Source organism: Dermacentor silvarum, chromosome 6 (genome assembly GCF_013339745.2).
Source record: "Dermacentor silvarum isolate Dsil-2018 chromosome 6, BIME_Dsil_1.4, whole genome shotgun sequence".
Lineage (NCBI taxonomy): Eukaryota > Metazoa > Arthropoda > Arachnida > Ixodida > Ixodidae > Dermacentor > Dermacentor silvarum.
The window spans coordinates 41,517,774-41,537,970 of record NC_051159.1 but is presented as its reverse complement, the minus strand read 5'-3'; the positions used below and the strand labels follow the sequence as shown (position 1 = coordinate 41,537,970).

Here is a 20,197-nt window from a genome sequence, read left to right as displayed (position 1 = left end):
TAACTGAATTAACAAGCGTGGTGTCAGCGCGCGCAAGCAAACATGAATAGATCACACTCAATGACAGCAGACGACTGTCCAAACGCTGGCAGCAAGCGTAGCCGCCGCAGCGAGCGAAGGTTCGTGCGGTCTATTGCTTCAACGGAAACTGAGCGGCGAATGGACCGCGCGTACTAAGGTCAGAGCCGTGTGGAGATCGCTTTTAAGAGACGGTGCGGGCGACCGCCACAGCCGGGCAAAGTACGCAGTTGTTGGCAGAGTAGAAGCTGCCCCCCCCCCCTCCCTCCCGCGATGCCTTCCCGCTTTCTTGCTTTCGCGTGGGAGATTGAGTGGTCAGTTCCCCTTGCGCACGGTTGCAAGATAAGCATTTGGGGCCGCATCACAGCGTCACCCCGCCTCCTTCCCTCCCATACCCCCACGGCCTTTCGCCCAACGATTGCTTTCCGCCGTGCGAATTCGCTCTCCGTGATAGCGCGCGTCCCCCGCGCGCTTTCACTCGCGCACACCGTTACTAGATTACCTCTCTAGTAACGGTGCTCGCGCATACGACGCGCGGCGACGATTTTATCGCCCTTGGACTTTTACGGAACCTCACGAAATCCGGTTGAAGTGTCGATATAATTATTATCGCAATAATTACTGTCCTCACTCCGTATAGCTCTCTACTAATTTGTTATCGCCATTGCAATTGATGCTTCGCCTTTCGGGCGAAACTGCGACTTTTTTATGCATCCACTGGTATCGCGTTACTTTAGCGGTTTTCTTGTTTTCATGGACGCAATGAAATGTCACCCCTCGCGTTATAATCGTGGTAGCGTTACAATCGAGTGAATGTGTAATTTAATTTGCTTAGTGTTATGCTTTCGCAAGGATACCAGGCTAAATGGTAATGAACAATAAATTTTGATAATGTGGTTTATCAGGATGCAAATATTGTGATTGTGATATTGAACAAACTGGGAGATATATAAGTGTGGGATTAAAAAAAAAACATGAACAACCTTTGCGAGCTGTGGTATATGCCCATGTAGCACATGTTATGAGTTGCACGTGCGCCCAGAAATTCATAAATATTGGTAATAAAACAGCGCAAAGGTCAATCAGTTCCCAAGGAAGAGGAGGGAAGCATTTTCATTGAAAAACAGAAAGAAAATTGTATCAGCATGCCTTCTATCGCACTTTATAGCAGTGAATGCTGTACAGATGGGATTCTGCGGAAACGGGATGGGGAAAACACGTACAATAGCTCACTTCGATGGTGATTAACCTGGGCCAATGCGGCTGAAGGCTCGCTTTTCTAATGAAACAACCAGTGGCTGTTCAGTACGTCATAGAATAAACGTTAAAGTAGAACACACGTTAAGCATACAAAAATTGGTTTTTAGAAACGGCGAAATCAACAAACTTAGTGCGGCGGGAAGTTGAACAGTTTGAAGTCAGTTGTTAATATTACAAGTGCAGAAACTCTCAAGTCGACCGTTTTGTTGGCGTTGCAGTGGCATCTCCTATTGCTACGCTCAGTACCTGGGTTCGATAGTAATCCACGATTCTTTCTTCTTTTGTTTATTTTCTTGTCTGTAGTCAATTTGCCTGGCCTGGCAAAGGTTGTTTTGCCACTATTAACTCTCAAAAGGTAAGACGTCATCATTGCTACCGGTCTACAACTCGCACCGGACCGGTGTGTCATGCGTTTAAGTAGGATTTTCGCGCTGCTCTTACATGCGCTAGTAAACGAGAGGTAAAAAGCTTGCAACCTAAGCCGCCAGCAGTGTAATACCCACAGGACCTACATAAGTCGAGCTGCTAGGAACACATTACAAGCTTCAGCTCGGCTAAATATGGACAACGGCCACCCCTGCCAGTTTGTAGCCGTACGTTGAACTTCTGCAACCGCCATTGACCAGTGAAGATTACTTCTGCGCTATCGAGAGATGGGTACGCCTAAGTACTGGAAGTCCACTGAATACCTGCGAAGTGAGTTGACATCGTACACCATAGAGCGAACCAAAATACTATATGCTCTTCTCAAAGTTCACCACTGCACCGGAAGCTGCACAAAACTGCCGCGTTATGGCAAGGGCACTCTCTACACTTTTCTTGAGAGCGCAGAGGAAAGCTACAGGTCATCTGCATAGGCAAGTACATGAAACTCATTGGACGACAATGTGAACCCATGAAAGGTATGATCCTTCAGAATTGGGGTGCAAAGTGGTTCCAAGTACAAACTTGTTACTGTACATTGTAAAATTAATCATCGGCCTACAGGCATATCGCGAGAAGGATTCTTCCGCTAACAAAATTTTCGTAAACTTACCACTGAAGTGTCACTGACGTATTATTTGCTGAATTTCATGATCAACACTCTTGTTTTTTTTTTTTCAATGAAACTTTAATGAGGTAGCTTAGGCGCTCTCTATTATAGGTCGTCCGAGGTGTTAGCTAGAAGTGCTGCAACTGCGGCTAGTTGGTTGTACATACTATTGTACCTCCTGCCTGTGTCACGCGAGATTGAGTCAATACTCAATCTCGCGTACGCAAGGCACTGCGAGGAGGGGGGGGGGAGGGGGGGGATAACTACCGAACCTGTTTATTTATTATTTACGGCATCACGTCGGCCCAAAACTGCCTATTCACAGAAGTAGAATTTGCAGGGTCCGAACTCTTACACCACCGGAGAGTCTTGAATTTATGAATTTCAAGAATCGCTCTGATTTTCACGCTCGTCTTCACAAACATTATCACTGTCAGCACGAAGCCGAATATAGATTTGTCTTCGGGCAACATTATAAAACGATTTTATACCAAAGCACCTTGAAGAATTTCTATGCTACTACTTCAAATGGCCGCGCACTAGGCCTTGGTAGGTAAATCAGGTCCAGTAGACCTATATCAGCATATACTGACTCAGTGAGGCTTTTAAGTATTGTTCTTTTCTGTGTGTATGTGTGTGTGTGTGAGTGTGTGTGCACACAAATCATAGCTGTAGAGATGTTCCTGATGACAGGCGGATTTTCTTAGGGCTACTGTATTGCTATCACAACCTTCCGTTGTGACTATCTATTCAGATCGAAAGCGCTTATATTCGTGACAGACACAGCATTCTTTTGGTCATGCAATTCAGTTTTCATCTCACCGTATGATTGTGTTACATGCATGCTTCCTAGTTAAGGAAAACGATGATGATTACTGTTGTCATGTGCAAAAGTAAATATGAAAGGGGGAAAATGAGACATCAAGCCATTTTTTCCCCTTTAATTACTTCTCTCCACCTAGCGGGTTTCCGCTAAACTTTTAGGTTAAAAGTAAATATGTTGCGTTTGGAGTAATGACATGGTGCTCAAAAAGAGGCAAGTACGTCTACAATGAGCTTAAGTTCACGTCGACGCATTTTATACATGCCCAGCCGAAATTACCGAGCAGGTCCTTGTGATTGTGATTACAATCATGTTAGTTTCGAAATACCTTTTTACAAGAAGCACGTGTACTGCCTTCAACGTACTTTATTCCAGCTCTTTCCTCAGGCTCACTAAGTAGAAATACTATCAGCCATAAAAACAATTCCAAGAACGCTTTTTTATCAGAAATTTGTCAAGAGTGCGAGGTGGTACGTGCACGCGTGGAAAATGGTTGTCAGCACTTGGACTAATGTGCACGGAGTTGTCAGCATATAAGAATAAATGGCAACGTTTTTTATTAGAGTATATTGTTTTGGAAAGTTTAGGGGGCATATTTTTCCAAGTAGCTCAATGAAGGGATTTATAACATAATCACTGGGCCTGCAAGGTTAAAGCTCAGTATCTATATCCCTTGCTTTCCAGTACATGTGTAACTGGCTCACTAAAAGCTGCTTGTAACATTTTCTTACCTGTCTATAGTAGAATCCGTGGTTCTTTAGGTGATCGGTGTAATGTTCAGACATTTTTGCAATGTCACCAATTTTTTATGTTGGTGAGTGTAGCTGAGCCCCGTATAATAACTCAATGCAGTATTTCTAATTGAGCCAAAGAGAAACATTGACAAGGCCAGAACGTGACTAGTGTTTCATAGTATTACGATAACATCGAAAGATGTTGAAGAGACGAGCCGCCGCGCGAAAGACGACGAAGTGTGTCTGTGCTCTTGGTGCGAGCGATTGTGGGCCTGGCTGTCTGGCTTCTGTGTAAATAGCCTGTAAATAGCCTCTTTCGTCTGTGTCCTTCCACACGTAACATTCTGGTGGAGGCATCTTATTCATCCTAAAACGCCTAATATGCCTGACAGTTTCAGTTTTGAATGGTTAACATGATCATTCGAAGATCACTTCACTTAAGGAACAATACCCCGAAAATAAACTTTTGTTCACTCTTTATGTTAACTAATAAAGACTAATCAAATTATTTACCCTGTTGCTAGAGCTCGCTATCAAGTAGTGTGCGTTACTGTTATTTACGTGAAAACAATTTACATCCGCCGCATTTGACGACTCACTTAGCAACTTGCTTTTCTGTATACCTTATCAAGAGCAAAGGCAACACACGCGTGGCATCCACATAAAGAAGTACTTTTTTTCCGTTAGTTGTATGTTATTAAAATCAAGGATATACAACTTACAAAAAAATGTGACCCTTAATATAATATTGAGTTGCATTTTTTACTTAGAAAAATTAGGCTAGACGAAGATAGGCCGAACGTAACACGATTATTCAGGTAGGAAAACTGGTACAGTTTTAAGATGCCTGGTTTACACTGGATAAACTGTTAACTGCTATTGCTTTATACTTTCGTCACACCCACCACTTTAAGGTGGCGGTCCCACTCCGGCGGCACGAGCCCCCCGTTTTCAGTACTTTTGGAGCAAGAGTGGCGGCTCTTCTACTTAGGATATAAAGTTATTATGTATACCATAAAAAAAGCTTAATTCTGTACATTCGAACTGTATATAATATAAAGAAATTAATTAATGTGATTTAGAAATAAAGTTCAAGCACAAGCATGAGATACATGGTTTTTGCGAACTGTGTCTCAGTTGTGACCATATTTAGAAGAAACTACCGCATTTACTGGATTGCGAGGCTTGCTCTGTTGCTTTAGGACATAGTTATCTATTGCCTAGACGTAGCAACATAATGTTGAATTTTTACTCTTTGGATGATTTTACTTTTTGGGTAATTCTCAAACTTCTGTTGTAAACAGCCCGGAAACTACACGGTCAAGGAAGCAAAATTTTGGATAAATTAGAGTTCAAAGAATTTCCATTTAGGACGCAAAAATTCATTCATGCACCTTTATTAGTTTTAAACCGCAGCTTCGTAGCTTTAGTACCTTCCCGCAAAAATGGGCAAAAGAAGGACCAGACTTCTAAATATTGCCTAATTTCGGTAGCATTATTTGAAAAACTAATAAAGGTACATGAATTACATTTTGCGTCCTAAATATAAATTCCTTGAACTCTAAATTATCCAAAATATAGCTTCCTTGAGCGTGCAGTTGTCGAGCTGTTTACAACAGAAGTTTGCGATATTTGGCAATCTTCAAAAGCAAATTATCCCAAAAGTAAAAATTCAACATTATTTTGCTGCGTCTGGGATATATATAAATACGTCCTAAAGCTACAGAGCAAGCCGCAATGCAGTAAATGCGGTAGTTTCTTCTAAATATGGTCATAACTGAAACACAGTTCGCAAGAACCATGTATCCTCGTGCTTGTTCTTGAACATCACACTACAATCAAAATCTCAATAATCAATTTCGTTATTTATATATAGTTGGAATCTACAAGAATTAAGCTTTTTTATGGTATATACGGCAAGTTTATATCTTAAGTAGAAGAGCCGCCACGGTTGCTCCAAAAGTACCGAAAACGATTGCTCGTGCCGCCGGAGTGGTGCCGCCACTTTAAAGCCCCGATGCTGCGCAACACCAAGTATTTCAGCTTTTATCGCGCAAGCGGTAAAGGTTTCTGTGTGAAGCAGGTGACCACATCAGTCATGTTCTATAAGTTATTCCTGAGACTTTGAGCCTTTCGGCCAGCAGAAACTGGTAAAGATAAAAAAATGTGGTTGATCCCTCTTATATAGGAATCAGTATAGAACACGAAAGTGAAACGTGTCTTCACAGAAGTAGTGTAATGTTTATTGCACATTGATATATAATGTCTATTGGTGTTTTGTGGCTAAACGCCCTTAGGCGTTGATGCACCCACGCTGACGCCTGGTGGCACGTCTCCTCCATCACGACTACCAACGTCGATGACCATGAGCAACCGTCCTGCATATGGAAGCTGCACTACGCTGCACACGCTAGCACAACGCGAAAGACGAAGCACGTAACTGACACACTAATACAACGCGCAAGACAAAGCACGTAACTGAATCGTCACCGAGTCAAATCAGCGCGTACAGCGCGTCGTAATTGCAGCCTCCGCGATCAACTTCAGAAACATTTTGAGAGCTAATTGCGGAGGCCACGCTCCGCTGTGCTGAGTACGGTGAACGCCACCTGGCGTTGGTAGTGCTTCTTGATGCCAGCGTCCCTTCGAATGCTGGCATCGAGGCGTCGTAGTGCTGAGTAAGGTCCCTGTATTTTTCAACATACAGGGACCTTAGTGCTGAGACCACCGAAGCGTTCACTGTCGGTGCGCGTTAGTGTCATAATGCAGTACTTCTCTTTTCTGCTCGTAGGCGGCGGCACCGCCCCGAGCAAGAGCGCGGGTACACGGAGGAGTGTTAGATATATAAGGCGCGTCTGTGTAGCTCTCTGCAAATGCGTTTGTGGCGCAATGGGTTAAACGCTCGGCTATCTATCGTCGCGGACCGAGAGGTCGTGGGTTCGATTTCCAGATTTTGCATGTTTGTGGAACTTTTTCTTCTGGTTTCTTTCTTTGTATTATGTTCGTGTACATTGTAAGCTGACGTATTTCCGTGACGGAAATACGTCAGTGAAGTCTTGGTTTCTTGGTGGACCCCGGCATAAAACACTTTCGTGTTAAAAAAAATTTAAGTGAGCCTTTTTGGGCTATGCACGTACCAACAAAAAAGCTGAGTGCGTACAGCGGAATCATTGTCAATCAAGCGAGCTATCGTATGCTAATGGAGAGTTGACATGTGAATACGTGTCACGTAGCTGTCTTTGAGTAAACCTAAAAAATTCTTATCTATTATCTCTCTTGAATAGAAAATTAGGTGTCCCTTTTCATATCGCCCATGGTGGTACTTACATATGCTTGTAGATCCAATGAACTCCAAGAATATGTGCTCCAATGAAATGCAACGAATACGTGTAATTAGCCGTGGTAGTGCAATTATGGCATGTAAATGTAATCGTTCAAATTTCATGCGCAGCGGCTCTTTCGGCTCGGTGATAGTAATCCTCTGTGATTTCTCCACGTACTGCACTTAGGTTCAAGGCAACATTGATAGAAATTCCGGCGGAAATGACATTGGAGATTTTTTCCAATTAATATCAGGGAGAAGTTAAACCCCCTTAATATTGTTTAAATGTACCATCAGAAGGCACCTACCTGACTTCTGATGGAACAAACACAACACACTTCTTACCATAGTCACCATTCAGAGCGCTAACGAAAACTACTACTGGCATCATTTGGGACAGCGGTGACGTGTAATTAGTCGTGAAATATGCTCTATTCAATCCCATCCTTAGGGAAACACTGCGCCTTCTCTCGATAGTGTATATTTTCTCTTAGGGCGCACAGCTGTCGGGGCTTTACGAAGGGAGCAAGTGACTTCAAAACATTTGCAGATAGTGGATACGTGTTCAGCATCCCGATTTGCTCGAACGGATTCCGGGCGCTCGATCTACGCTACACACCCCTCCGCCTCAGGCTCCGATACCGTGGGCAGTGCAGACGAGGTCCAGCGGGTCGCCGTCGTTGAAGGGTCCCACGGTTCCCCGCAAGTCCACGCCGAGCTCGTCCGTGATGCTCACGTTGTGCGGTGCCACTGCAAACAAGCGAAGAAGTCCTCAGTCAACATTCATCGGTTGACAAAGAGCACACTGGCCCTGGTTTCCTCACTCCCTGTTCCTAGCGTTTCTTAGACGACGTGGCAGAAGAAAAACGAGCTGCACTCAATCAGAACCTCTTTTTGTTTAGGCCGATGTGCCGAGGTCGGTGCATTTCGGGTCGTCTGAACACTTATTTCATTAGGGCCGCCGGAGAAGGAAACGAGGGCCTTTCGTGCCCGTTATTTAACCTCGCCGGTCTCTTTTCTCTCTATTCGTGTACGCGTGTCTCTCTGCGGCAAAGGCGCTCCCCTGCGTGATCACGTATTTTGTTTCTTTACGTCCTTTTTGGGGACATCAATCTCCACTGGTGCCGAAGCCCTCAGTTCGGGAATTGAATTTGAGGAAATCGTTGGCGGCAGAAAACGAGAAGATAAACATCAGAATGACGCTCAGATTCAACTTTGGAATTTAAAAGAACGTCTGCAAGCGCTTGTTCCAACACTGAATATGCGCAGAAAGGACAAACTTCACGATGGGGAGGGCTCAGGCGTTGTCACATGCCGTTCCCTTGAAAAGTGTGTACATTCTGCTTGCTTCACGTTTGCTTTGAGCCCCTCTACTCCTTCCCCCTTTCCTCCCTCGTCCCTCTCTCCTACCATTTCATCACGCAGTGCCGGGCCGCTTCACTAGTCCTCCACCCCCCCCCCCCCCCCCCCGCCCTCCAGAAGCCGCTGTGACTGCGACCCACTCTCGAAGACCTGCTTGTCAGGCTTCAGACAATCCCGCTTTTCGCCTGCTTCGATGGAAACGCGAAGCAGCCAGTGCTGCTTGAACGAGAGAAAAAGCAAACACGCAGCCACGGAAGCTTGCCATCCCAAACGCTCGTGAACTCGAGACAAGGGTCCCTCTCATCGATCGATGCACGCCTCGGGACACGTCGTCAGAGGCGCGGGACAAGGCGCGCGTCGGGCGTTACGCGGTGAGAGACAAAAAAGTTGCGCCCGGGAGCAGAAAATCGGTGCCCTTCGCGGCATGGGGAGGTGCCCGGAATCAGGAGGGGGGTGGCGCATTATTTCCGCCGTCGTGTCAAAGTGGGAATGTCGCGCAGCGCGTGGAGCAACTCCTGTTGTCGACTTTTTCTTTTGCCGCAACTCACTCGGCAATCTGACACTGCGCGTCGCATGCCTGTCTACTTCTCTCCTGTATTCACTGGCAGGGATAGAGAGCGTGATGCAACTATTCTTTGTTTTTCGCTTGCTCAGTCTGTTTCTGTGCACTCGAGCCAGGAGTTGGACACACGTTTCAGCATGAGTAATGGCCGTTGTCAGTCGCACTTTTGCTGGGAGGAGCGAGCGCCGTGAAGAAAGTACTCCGTCGACACTGTCGTACTTGTTGGTCTGGTCCGCTTATGGCAGGAACACGTGGTGAAATAAAGAAGAGCATTAGTAAAGCAGATGGCTGGGCCGGTTGTTGCATATTCCGAACGATAGAGAACATCGGCGAGGTAGGGGGGGGGGGGGGGGGGGGGCAAGAATGAATAGAATACTGAAAGAGTGCGAACTGTACAACTAGCCTGATCGAGATAAAACGTAGCAACCGCCAGTAACTACAACGATGCGTAACCTTTTTTTTTTTTCGCGTCGTGCTGTCGGTTCTTCTCTTTAAGCAGAGCTTAATTTTCGCCTTTAGGCGTGGATAAATCTGGTTGCTACTCACCATCATTTCTGTGTCGTTTTAAAGCTAAGCTTTCTTTGACTCGTCTCCCTACTTTCCGGGAGTAGGTGCTCCTGTGATGGTCTTGCCGCGCGTACCGCTGGGTTTCGTGCAACACCGCCAGTTAGCGCTCGCCTCCTGGTCTTGCTCTCGCGCGCGGCTCGGTTTCTTGCAGCACCACGAGATGGTGTTTCACAGTTTGTGCGTATGCCGCGTGGAGGTCGCGTACTGGACTGTTAAAGTGTAAGCATTGCAATCGTCCATAGCCTCTAGAGAGCGCTTGGAGCTGGCGTCTGAACAGCGTGCTGGCCACGCATGCAGAAAGAGCACGTAAACAAGTGCCACAAAAATGGCTCCAAATTGTGCACTCACCGTCGAGGACACCCAGGCCCGTAAGAAGCGTCGCGCAAGGAGCGTCTTTGCTACGCAGTCAAGCGTGGTGCCGACCATGAATGTATGCATACAGTGTATGCATACAAATATAAGATTTAATTGAATTACGTACAGGTCATTCAATTAAAGTTTAACACTTCTGCCATGATCGAATTTTTCCCGATATTGAAACCATTAAGGGCACGGGCGCATGCATGGACAAGTGCCATAGAACACCCTTACGAATTTCTCGCCGGCGAGTGAGCGCGTTGAGACGGCTGACGCGTTTCGATATGGCCTTACCGAGGTGCAATTATAACGCAGGCGAGAGCTTTCGCAGACAAGGAACCCGCGGATAACGCAAGCAACCTGTGAATCGCGTCTCCAACAACAGGCAGAAGCTTCTGAAGAGGGCACGGTGGAAAGAAGGCGAGCGTGTCGGCGAGCAAATTATTGGAGAACGAAAACACGAGAGCAACATTTCTTTCATTTACCAAACGCAAGGCTGGTAATGAAAATGCGTTTCCTGGGGAGATCGGTATAGAGTGTGTGGCATTTTCTTTTCAAAATATTTTTCCAACCAAGACTGCCCAGTTTGGTTTCAAGGATTAGACTCCATAGTAAAAGCTTCATAAGTAAGCATTACAAACAATGCTGTGCCCTGTATGACAATTCCCCAGTGGGAAGTTTCTGCCGTAATTTTTTGATAGACTTCTTATATTGACAAAAATAGTTTATTTCTCGTTTTTTTGTGATAGCGCTAAAAGAATTGATTGAAGTAAGAAATTTTGCCCAAGCGCAATTAAAATTTGGCATTCTTTGCATGCACACAAGAAAAATTTTTACGCCAGCCGCACAGCCTAATTGAGCATCTGTCATGGTTTTGAAGCACATTTTGCGCACAAAAAGCACAAGGAATTGGCGCCGTGGCAGTCACCCGCTGAAGTGCATGTTTACGAAGGTCAATTCACATGGTCGCGAAGGCCAGGTTGAAATACGATTCGAAGTAGGTAGTTCGAAGCCAATGAGCAGCGACATCAATGATGGTTGGGCGATTCAAGCGCGACTACATCTCCCGGGGCAAAACAATAGTTGTTGAAAATTATGCGTCCAATACGTCTACTATGGAAACATTTGGAAAAGTATATATATCGAGCCTTTTTTTGCGATAGCAATTATATGGACACTCCAAAGCAGATTTCTGCCGTCGGCGTCGTCGTCGCCGTGAGGTTCCGTATGACGTCAACGGCGATGAAATCGTCGCAACGCTCCGGACGCTGTATGTGCGAGTGAAAGGGAGCGAGGGACGCGCGCTTTCACGGGGAGCGAACGCACGTCGGAGAGCAAACGCGCGCTCTGCGCCGTGCTCCCTGGCCTTCCTGAGGAGCCCATGAACCAACTCTGACAAATAAAGTTGTCTCTCTCTCTCTGAAGGGCCGCAGAATTAAGCGTCTCTTTCCTCCTTTACAATCACCATATATAGAGAGCAAATGCGACTTCTTCCGTCACGTGAAAGGCCGTGGGGGGACGGGAGGGAGGGAGCGGAGGCGACGTTTAGCTGCTGCACCAAATGCGGATTTATATAAAACCGTTGCGAGCCGAGAAGGTGGGTAAGATTTCCGACGCTGCTCAACGAGTGTCCCATTTTGATCTCGTCGAAAACCTCCGAGCCGCCCCCAGAGGCACCGGCAACAGTCACCAACGCCGCGCGCGTTCGGTGCGAACGCGGGCAAAACGCCGACCGCGTCAACAACAGTTCTGCGCGTTTCTGGTGCTGCTGCATGTCCAAGTTTATACAGCTGATGAAACTACTATCCTTACTCCGTGTAGTTCTCTACTAATTTGCTATCGCAATCGATGCTTCGCCTTTCGGGTGAAACTGCGACAACTTTTTTTTCTACAGCGAAGCTGTATACGTCTACCAGCCAAGGAAATTTTCGTGTCAGCGTGAGCAAACAAGTCACAGGCCAGCGCCGCACACGCAGCACAGTCACAGCGTAAGCTGGTGGAGCGGCTCAAGAGTAGCTCCAATTTCGGCACCACGCACACCAGGGTCTTCGCAACAAAGTCTCTTCGCCTCGTTTTGACGAGAACGATCTGAACTGTCCGCCAGGCGTCGACGGCGAGCTGCGGCTTGTAATGCTCTCTGCACAACAGTCTGTTGAGCCCGATGATGCCTGGCTGTAGCCGCGCACGTAGCTCTACGATTCGTTTCTGCAGCAGCGGTTCGTACCTCGCGAGGAGATGCCATAACGTGTACCGAAGAGGTATCCACTATACGTAGCGCACATATCACATCGGAATCGAGTTGATTGGCGCCTCGTCTGAATCGCATCTCGTCGTCTGCGCCTGCGCATGTTGCGTTTGCACCCACCTTAACTAGATGGCACCACCGTACTGGCGGAGGCTGGGGATCGTGTTTTGCTTTTTTTTATTGCGCGCCTCGTCTTAATCGCATCTCGTGGTCTGCACCTGCGCACGCTGCGTTTGCAGGCCCCTTACCTAGATGGCGCCACCATACTGGCGTAGGCTCTGGTCGTCTGCGCATCTGCGCGTGCCTGGGGAGCATTTATAGCGCATTCCGACGCTATAAATACTATAAATTCCGACTGCCCGATAGCAAGCGATTGCGTGGCTCAGGGTAGAGTATCCGGCTTCCACGGAGCGGGTGCAGGTTTGATCCCGGCGGGAACTGTCACTTTTTTCGTATTTCGGTGATAGCTGCTGCGGTCCCCAACGGCGGCAGCGGCGGCGGACACCATCGCGAACCGAAACGCCTATTGGAATGAGCCCATAACAGCTTACGCTGTAAAAATTCCAGGCTAAAGAGCCGGCAGATCCCACGCCCTGTGGGAGTCGATGTTATGCGAAGCAGTGTGCGGGGAGCGCACCAAGTTAACGAAACGGCCATGGGGAGCACCGAGGCGTGGACGGCTGGTTTATGGTACGCATGTAATGACCTATCATTCATGTCCAAAGCCATTTCAGTGGTTTTGAGTGTAAATTTTTTTTCGCTGAGTCATGACTATGCCTTCTACCACCATCTTTCAGTCTTTCCTTCACTTAGTACCCTTTTTCGAACCCATTCAAGTGGTTTTTGACTGTTAATCATTTTCGCTGAATCATTTTCATTTTTGCTGAGCCATGCTTATGACTACAATTTCTACTATCATCTTTTAGTGTTTCCTGCACTTAGTGCCCACGTCTGAACCCATTGCAGTGGTTTTTGAGTGTTAATGATTTTCGCTGAGTCATTGTCATTTTGGTGCGCCATGCTCATGAATATGACTTCTACCATCATCCTTTATCCTTCACTTGGTGCCCACGTCTGAACCAATTCCAGGGGTTTTTGAGTGTTAATCATTTTTCGCTGAGTCATTGTCAATTTTTTCCTGAGTCATGCTCATGACTATGACTTCTCCCATCAACTTTTAGTGTTTCGTTCACTTAGTACCCATGTCCGAACCCATTCTAGTTACATACCAAGTTAACGAAATGACCATGAGAGCACCAAGACGTAGGCGGCTATTTCATGACCTACATGACACACTTGTGATGATATCCTTGTCATGACCTATCATTTATGTTCGTCATACACTCTTGTCATACTATGCCTATTTTGGTACTTACCAAGTAGACGAAACGACCATGAGAGCAAGACATAGATTGCTGTTTCATGACCTACATGACGCACATGTCATGGTATTCATGTCATGACCTATAATTCATGTTCTTCATACACTCTTGTCCTACTACGCCAACTTTGGTACCTACCAAGTTAACGAAACGACCATGAGAGCAACAAGACATAGGCGGCTAGATATATACTGTCAAAGGGGCAAATGTTCGCTAAGAAATGCTTCGCATTTAAAATTGAATACAAACAGCATATCTCCTTTGAAATCAGGCATACAGCATACAGCTCAGCACTCGTTTTCAAAAGAAAAACCACAAAACAAGCATCCAAACCACATGATGGATGATAAGGAGCGTGTAAACAATGGGAACACCCTCCGACGCGTTCCGGTAAAGATTAGGTGTGGAGCTGCTTCGAAAGGGGTTGACGTCATTCAGAACCCTCGTGCGATATGCAAACCGTATAATATATAATAACGACGTCTGCGAATAATTCGAAGCACGTTCCTTCTCCCGTGTGTGTTTCCCGGTAAATATTACGGTTGCGTAAGCTACTCTGAGTGGAAAAGTACCTAACAACATAGAAATCATGCAGTGACGTCACCACGGTCTAGCAACTCATTCAGTTCATTCCAGGCTACCATGGGTAGACCACGAAAAGGAACGACGCCAGAAGAACAGCGTGAATATAATGTTGTTGTGAAGTAATAAAGGGTGTAGTTAAGTACACTTCCCTTGTCACTGCTTTCACTCTTTGTAGAGCCACGTGTGTCAATTCAAGTGACGCCACAATTGGTAATCGTTGTGGGTGTGGTTTAGAGCGTCGCTGTCCAACCACCTTCACAGCGTGGATTGGAGCCACAGTTTTTGTTTTAAGGAGGGGCTCGACCCTCCTTAAAAGGAGGGCCGAGCCCCTCCCCCCCCCCCCCTCCTATCCACTGGAGGCAGACATTAGGCCCTCCTGCTCTGCTCGTTAGGCTGCGTCTTCCGGTACTGCAGTTGACACTCGAAAGCTTGATTGCCCCTACGGTGATGGTAAGACTGATACGTATATACCTCTGACGATGAGCGTGAGAGTCGACGTCCTGGTGCGTCCGCGGCGAAAGTCCACGCGGCACCGGTACCGGCCCTGGTCCTCCGGCGATAGCTGCTCGAGGCGTAGGGTGCGCGACATGCTGCTGAAGTAGGCGCGCGCCGCCCACGCGTCCGCCATGCTGTGCTGGGCGCCCGCCAGGCCACCCGCCTGCCTCCCGTCCACGCTGTACAACGGCGTCGCTGGCCGCGACTCGTGGAACCAGAGCAGCAACGACGGCTCGTCGTCCCCGACCTCTCCGTGGGGCTCAGCCGCTCCGCACGCCATCTCCACGCGGCCGCCCAGCCGACCCACGACCACCGCCGATTCCAGGAGCGGCGGCCGGGGCCAGTCGCTGCTGGTCACTGCTGGGATAGAGAGAGCAACCGGCACATTTATTAGTTTATTTATTCAGTTATTGATTTATTATTGGTTTAATATTAGGAGTGTCACAATGGAAAAACTTGCATGTCTGTGAAGTGTGTGTCTGTGTGAAGTGCGTGCGTATGCGCGTGTGGAAGTACCCGAAAGCTAGGAGCCTTCGACCATTTATTACTATCCCTGAGTCACCATATTCGACCTCCGTCTTCTTTCTTCTTGTTGTTCTTCTTCTTGAGCGGCCTTGGTATCCTCCTTCATCTTCATCTGCTCCCGCTGCGGACCATGGAATATTGTATCCTCCCAGCCTTCTGTCTTCATCCCTCCATCCATGGCACGGAATAACGTTTCGAATTAAAGCTTCTTCCTTCTTGCCTCTCAGTCCTTCATAATAATAAACTGCTTTCAGGATACCAATTTGCCTTGCAGTTTTGGTAACAACATACGGGCCCGAGAATGGGCGTCTTTTAATCACGAACATTTTTGTTCCAAAATCCCGTCTTCAGGAGTTATGTCAGGTATCCTGGACCGGTGCCATTCATCAAAGTTTATTTTCATAGTACGGCGGCACCTCGGTCGTTGCTCAGCAGACAGTGATTTTTCTCAGAGAGCAACCTTCTCCTAATCGCTAGCTCTTTCTCTGCTGCAAACTGCGAAATGAGGGCTGCAGATTAAAGCCTCCGTGAAGGAACGGCTCTGATCTAAAACAGCCGCCTCCAACGCACTGCTTCCAGCCGCCATTGAAGTCAGGGCAGAGAGCCAAGAACGCTTTCAAGTCGCGTGTGACTATCTGCAAGGGGATTGGCTTTGGGATCGTAAGGGGCGGCAAAACGTAGTTTGACGCCGCATTTCTGTGCCCAAGCACGAATTTTTTCGATATGAAAACCTGGACCATTGTGAGCTGCCACGACTTTGACATTCTTAAATATATTTCGTTCAAGGAGTGTAGTCAGGCAGTTTGCCTCTTTCTTGACGGGTTTAGCAGCCATAAACCTAGTCTATTCTTCTATTGCCACCGAAAATTCGTGGGTCCTTCGTACTCCTTTCACCTTCTATTTAAGTTCAGCGATGTGAAAGCGTGCTACCACAAATGGAATGTCTGAGTAGGTCGGCCAGACCACGAGCTTCCCTCTAGGTCTGAATTTTGCCTTGCATAGTTGGCACTCATTGCGAGTCTTCATTTGCCTAGCCACATCGGTTTTCATGTTTCTGCATAATGTCACGAGTCGACGCGAACAAGAGACAACACGTTGAACAAGACGGTGGAACAGCTTAAGAATCACCAGCACAAAGACATCTTCTTCGTCTTCGAATTACCCTGTCCTACTACTCAGAGTCAGTTAATGCACATACTGTCATCGTCGTTTAAACGTCTAGATAGAGTACGCGTCATTTGATCTCTCTCTAAAAGAGCATCGCCTCGATGCTAGACAATAAAGTTCGCTTGGTGAAAATGAAAGTCGCTCGTATGCTCATTCGATGACGTAGGGCTTCAAGCGCCCTACGTGCACAAGTTCAGAACGGTGTTGGCGGCGCCTTGTCCAGTAAGGGCTATCTGGAACGACCTTGTATGTGACTTCACTTAGCCGACGCAGCACTTTATAGGGTCCGAAATATCGCCTCAGCAGCTTCTCGAATAGTCCCCGTTTTCGTATAGGCGTCCAGACCCATACTCTGTCACCGGTTTCGTAAGTTACAGGCCTATGATGGGCATTATAGCGACCTGCATCGTGTGCTTGCTGCTGGTGTATTGGCACGCGTGCGAGCTGCCCTGATTCTTCTGCACGTTGTGCAAACGCATCGGCATCCGTGTCAATGTCGTCAGGTTCGTGTGGTAGCATGGCGTCTAGCATCGTCCTTACTTCACGTCCGTGTATAAGGCTGAATGGAGTCATCCGTGTAGTTTCTTGTTCAGCCGTGTTATAAGCAAACGTGATATAAGGCAGAATCTCATCCCAATCATTGTGCTCTATATTCACGTACATGGAAAGCATGTCTTCGAGGATTTTGTTCTGGCGCTCTATTAGTCCATTTGTTTGTGGATGGTAGGCTGTTGCCTTTCGGTGACTTGTGCCACTGAGCATCAGGGCGTTATCTAAAAGCGCGGCTGTGAATGCGGTGCCTCGGTCTGTTATGACGATGGTTGGTGCGCCATATCTCAGCACAACATTCTCTGTAAAAGATCGGGCCACCTCTGCTGCTGTGCCTCTCTGGATAGGTTTTGTTTCGGCATAGCGAGTAAGACAGTTCCTACAATAACCCAGTGGTTACCACTCGTAGAGGTAGGAACCGGACCCAAGAGGTCCATTCCGATCTGGTCAAATGGCGTTTGCGGTACTTGAACGGGTTGTAGCAAACCGGCTGGTTTCGTTGGAGGTGACTTGCGCCACTGACAATCTAGGCTGGTCCGAACGTGATGTTTCACGGCAACGGGCAGTCCTAGCCAATAATATCTTTGTCGCACTCTGTTTAGTGTCCGCGTATATCCTAGATGCCCAGAAGTGCAGAAGTGCATTCGTTGTGGCATGCTTCCAGTACTTCACTACGAAGAGCAGTAGGAACGATGAGCAAATAGCTTGGTCCGCTCGATGAGAAGTTCATTTTGTATTGGGCTTTCTTCCTTAAGCAAAACGATGGTAATCCTCTTGTGAAAGCTTTAGGTGCTGTCCGAGTTCGTCCGTCCAAGAAATTAATAAGGTCAAGCAACTCAGGGTTGTCACGTTGTTGTTGTGCAATGGTAGACGTGTTGAGAAGACCAAGTAGTGCTGTTTCCTCTCATCCGTCGAAGCAGCTGACTCAATGGGTGACCGAGACAGGCAGTCAACGTCGGTATGCCATTTCCCTGACTTGTGCAGGACCGTCATATCAAACTCTTGCATCTCAGGCTCCAACGTGCTAATCGCCCGGAAGGATCTTTCAGATTTGTGAGCCAGCAAAGCGAATGATGGCCGCTGATAACTTTGAAGTGGCGACCATACAAATAAGGGCGAAATTTTGTAACCACCCATACCACGGCCAGACACTTTTTCTCGGTGGTAGAGTAATTTGCTTCTGCGCGTGAGAGCGTTCTGCTTGCATAAGCGATCACTCTGTCTGTGTCCTCCTGGCACTGCACAAGCACAGCTCCGAGACCAACATTGCTGGCATCAGTGTGAAGCATTGTCGGAGCTGTCTCGTCAAAGTGGGCAAGCACAGGGGGCGTTTGTAACCGGTTCCGCAAATCATGAAATGCAGCTTTCTGTTCGTCGCCCCATACAAACGAAACGTCATCTCTCGTGAGGCGAGTTAACGGCGACGCAATGCGAGCAAAGTCTGCAATAAACCGCCGATAATATACGCAGAGGCCGAGAAAGCGCCTGACAGCCTTTTTATCGGAAGGAACAGGAAACTGTGCGACAGCGGCAATTTTTTTAGGATCCGGGCAGACTCCCGCGTGGCTGACATGGCCAAGGAACTCTAGCTCCTCAAAGCAAAAGTGCCATTTATCAGGCTTTAGGGTGAGGCCGGCGGACCGTATAGACTGCAGAACTGCTTCGAGCCGTTCAAGGTGCTCTTTAAACGTTGCGGAAAACACTATGACGTCGTCGAGATAGACTAAGCAGGTTTTCCACTTCATCCCCGAAAGCACGGTAGTCATAAGCCGTTGAAAAGTAGCAGGTGCAGAGCACAAGCCGAAAGGCAAGACCTTAAATTCGTATAGTCCATCTGGCGTGACAAAAGCGGTTTTCTCATGGTCTCTCGGGTCTATTTCAATTTGCCAATACTCGCTTTTTAAGTCCATTGAAGAGAAATAACGAGCGTTTCGAAGCCTATGAAGTGAATCGTCTATGCGGGGAAGCGGATACACGTCTTTTTTTGTCACCTGATTTAGCTTTCGATAATCCACACAAAAACGCAGGCTGCCGTCCTTCTTCTTACCAAAACTACAGGTGATGCCCAGGGGCTCTTGTAAGGCTGAATCACATCGTCTTCAAGCATTTGGTTTACCTGCTGCTGTATCGCTTCACGTTCTTTTGGGGCCACACGATAACGGTTTTGGTGAATAGGTGTCGCTTCGTCCTCTGTGATTATGCGGTGCTTGGTTAGGGGCGTCCGACCGACTCTTGACGTCGACGCAAAGCAGTCGTGGAACTCGGCCAGTAGCGCAAGAAGTCGTTCTCTCTCGCGTTGCGGTAAAGTAGGGTTTACGTCAAGCACAGATGCTGGGACTTGCGCATGCGCTTCTTCTAGTACTGAAAAGCACCCACGAACATCAGCGACATCGTCAAAATAGGCGACCGCCGTTCCCTTTGGTAGGTGCCGTCACTCTGTGCTAAAATTGGTCAACAACAGGTTCGTGCGCCCATCGGTGACATTTACGATGCCTCGTGCAACGGCGATACCGTGAGTAAATAACAAGGGGGTTACATTGGTCTGCAACTCCTTCACAATCAAACGGTACGTCACATGCGACCGAAACAAGGATACAGGACCGAGGTGGGACGACCACGTCGTTTTTGATTAGACAACAGGCATTGCGTTTTGGCGTTAAGCAGGGAATTAAATCCGGAGTCCTGTGAAACGTAACCAAGCGGTCCGGAATGTTGATTATGGCGTCGTATTCCCGTAGAAAATCCATGCCTATGATTAAATATTTACAGCATGTTGCAAGAACGACGAAAGTTGCTACGAAGGACGAACCTCCTATGGTGACTCTCGTCGTACAGCTTCCAGCAGGCGTGAGCAGTTGGCCGCCCGCAGTCCTTATATGAGGTTCGGTCCAGGGCGTTTTTACTTTCTTAAGGCGAAGGGCTAGAGCTTGACTCATTATCGAATAATCGGCACCAGTGTCGACTAGCGCTGTCGCTTGCAGTCCGTCAACTGAAACAATAATATCGGCGCTCACAATTTCGTCGTCGTTAGAGTTTGTCGGCTTCACGGTGTCCTGCGGGGGGATTATTGGGGTTTTTCATCGTCTTGTTGGCCCGCAACCATACCCCTAGAGGTCGCCGCCGTTAGTTTTCCCGGCGTGGACTGGGCGACCTTCTTCCCCGGAGGTCAGCAAAAGTACGTCCACTCGGTGCAGATGAATGAGCAGGAGAC

The 20,197-nt window shown here is 47.6% G+C and overlaps 1 protein-coding gene across 1 annotated transcript in view; it reads right to left on the bottom strand.

Annotated features, from left to right (window-relative positions):
- Positions 1-15,042, bottom strand: part of LOC119456626 (nephrin-like) — a 36,720-nt gene extending 21,678 nt beyond the window's left edge. Inside the window, exons 1-2 of the mRNA XM_049668987.1 lie at positions 14,722-15,042; positions 7,833-7,940 (exon numbers count right to left, since the gene is read on the bottom strand). Coding sequence (XP_049524944.1) covers positions 7,833-7,940; positions 14,722-15,025 — 412 coding nt within the window. The 5' untranslated portion in view covers positions 15,026-15,042. The remainder of the gene's footprint in view (positions 1-7,832; positions 7,941-14,721) is intronic.
- Positions 15,043-20,197: the final 5,155 nt, after the last annotated feature.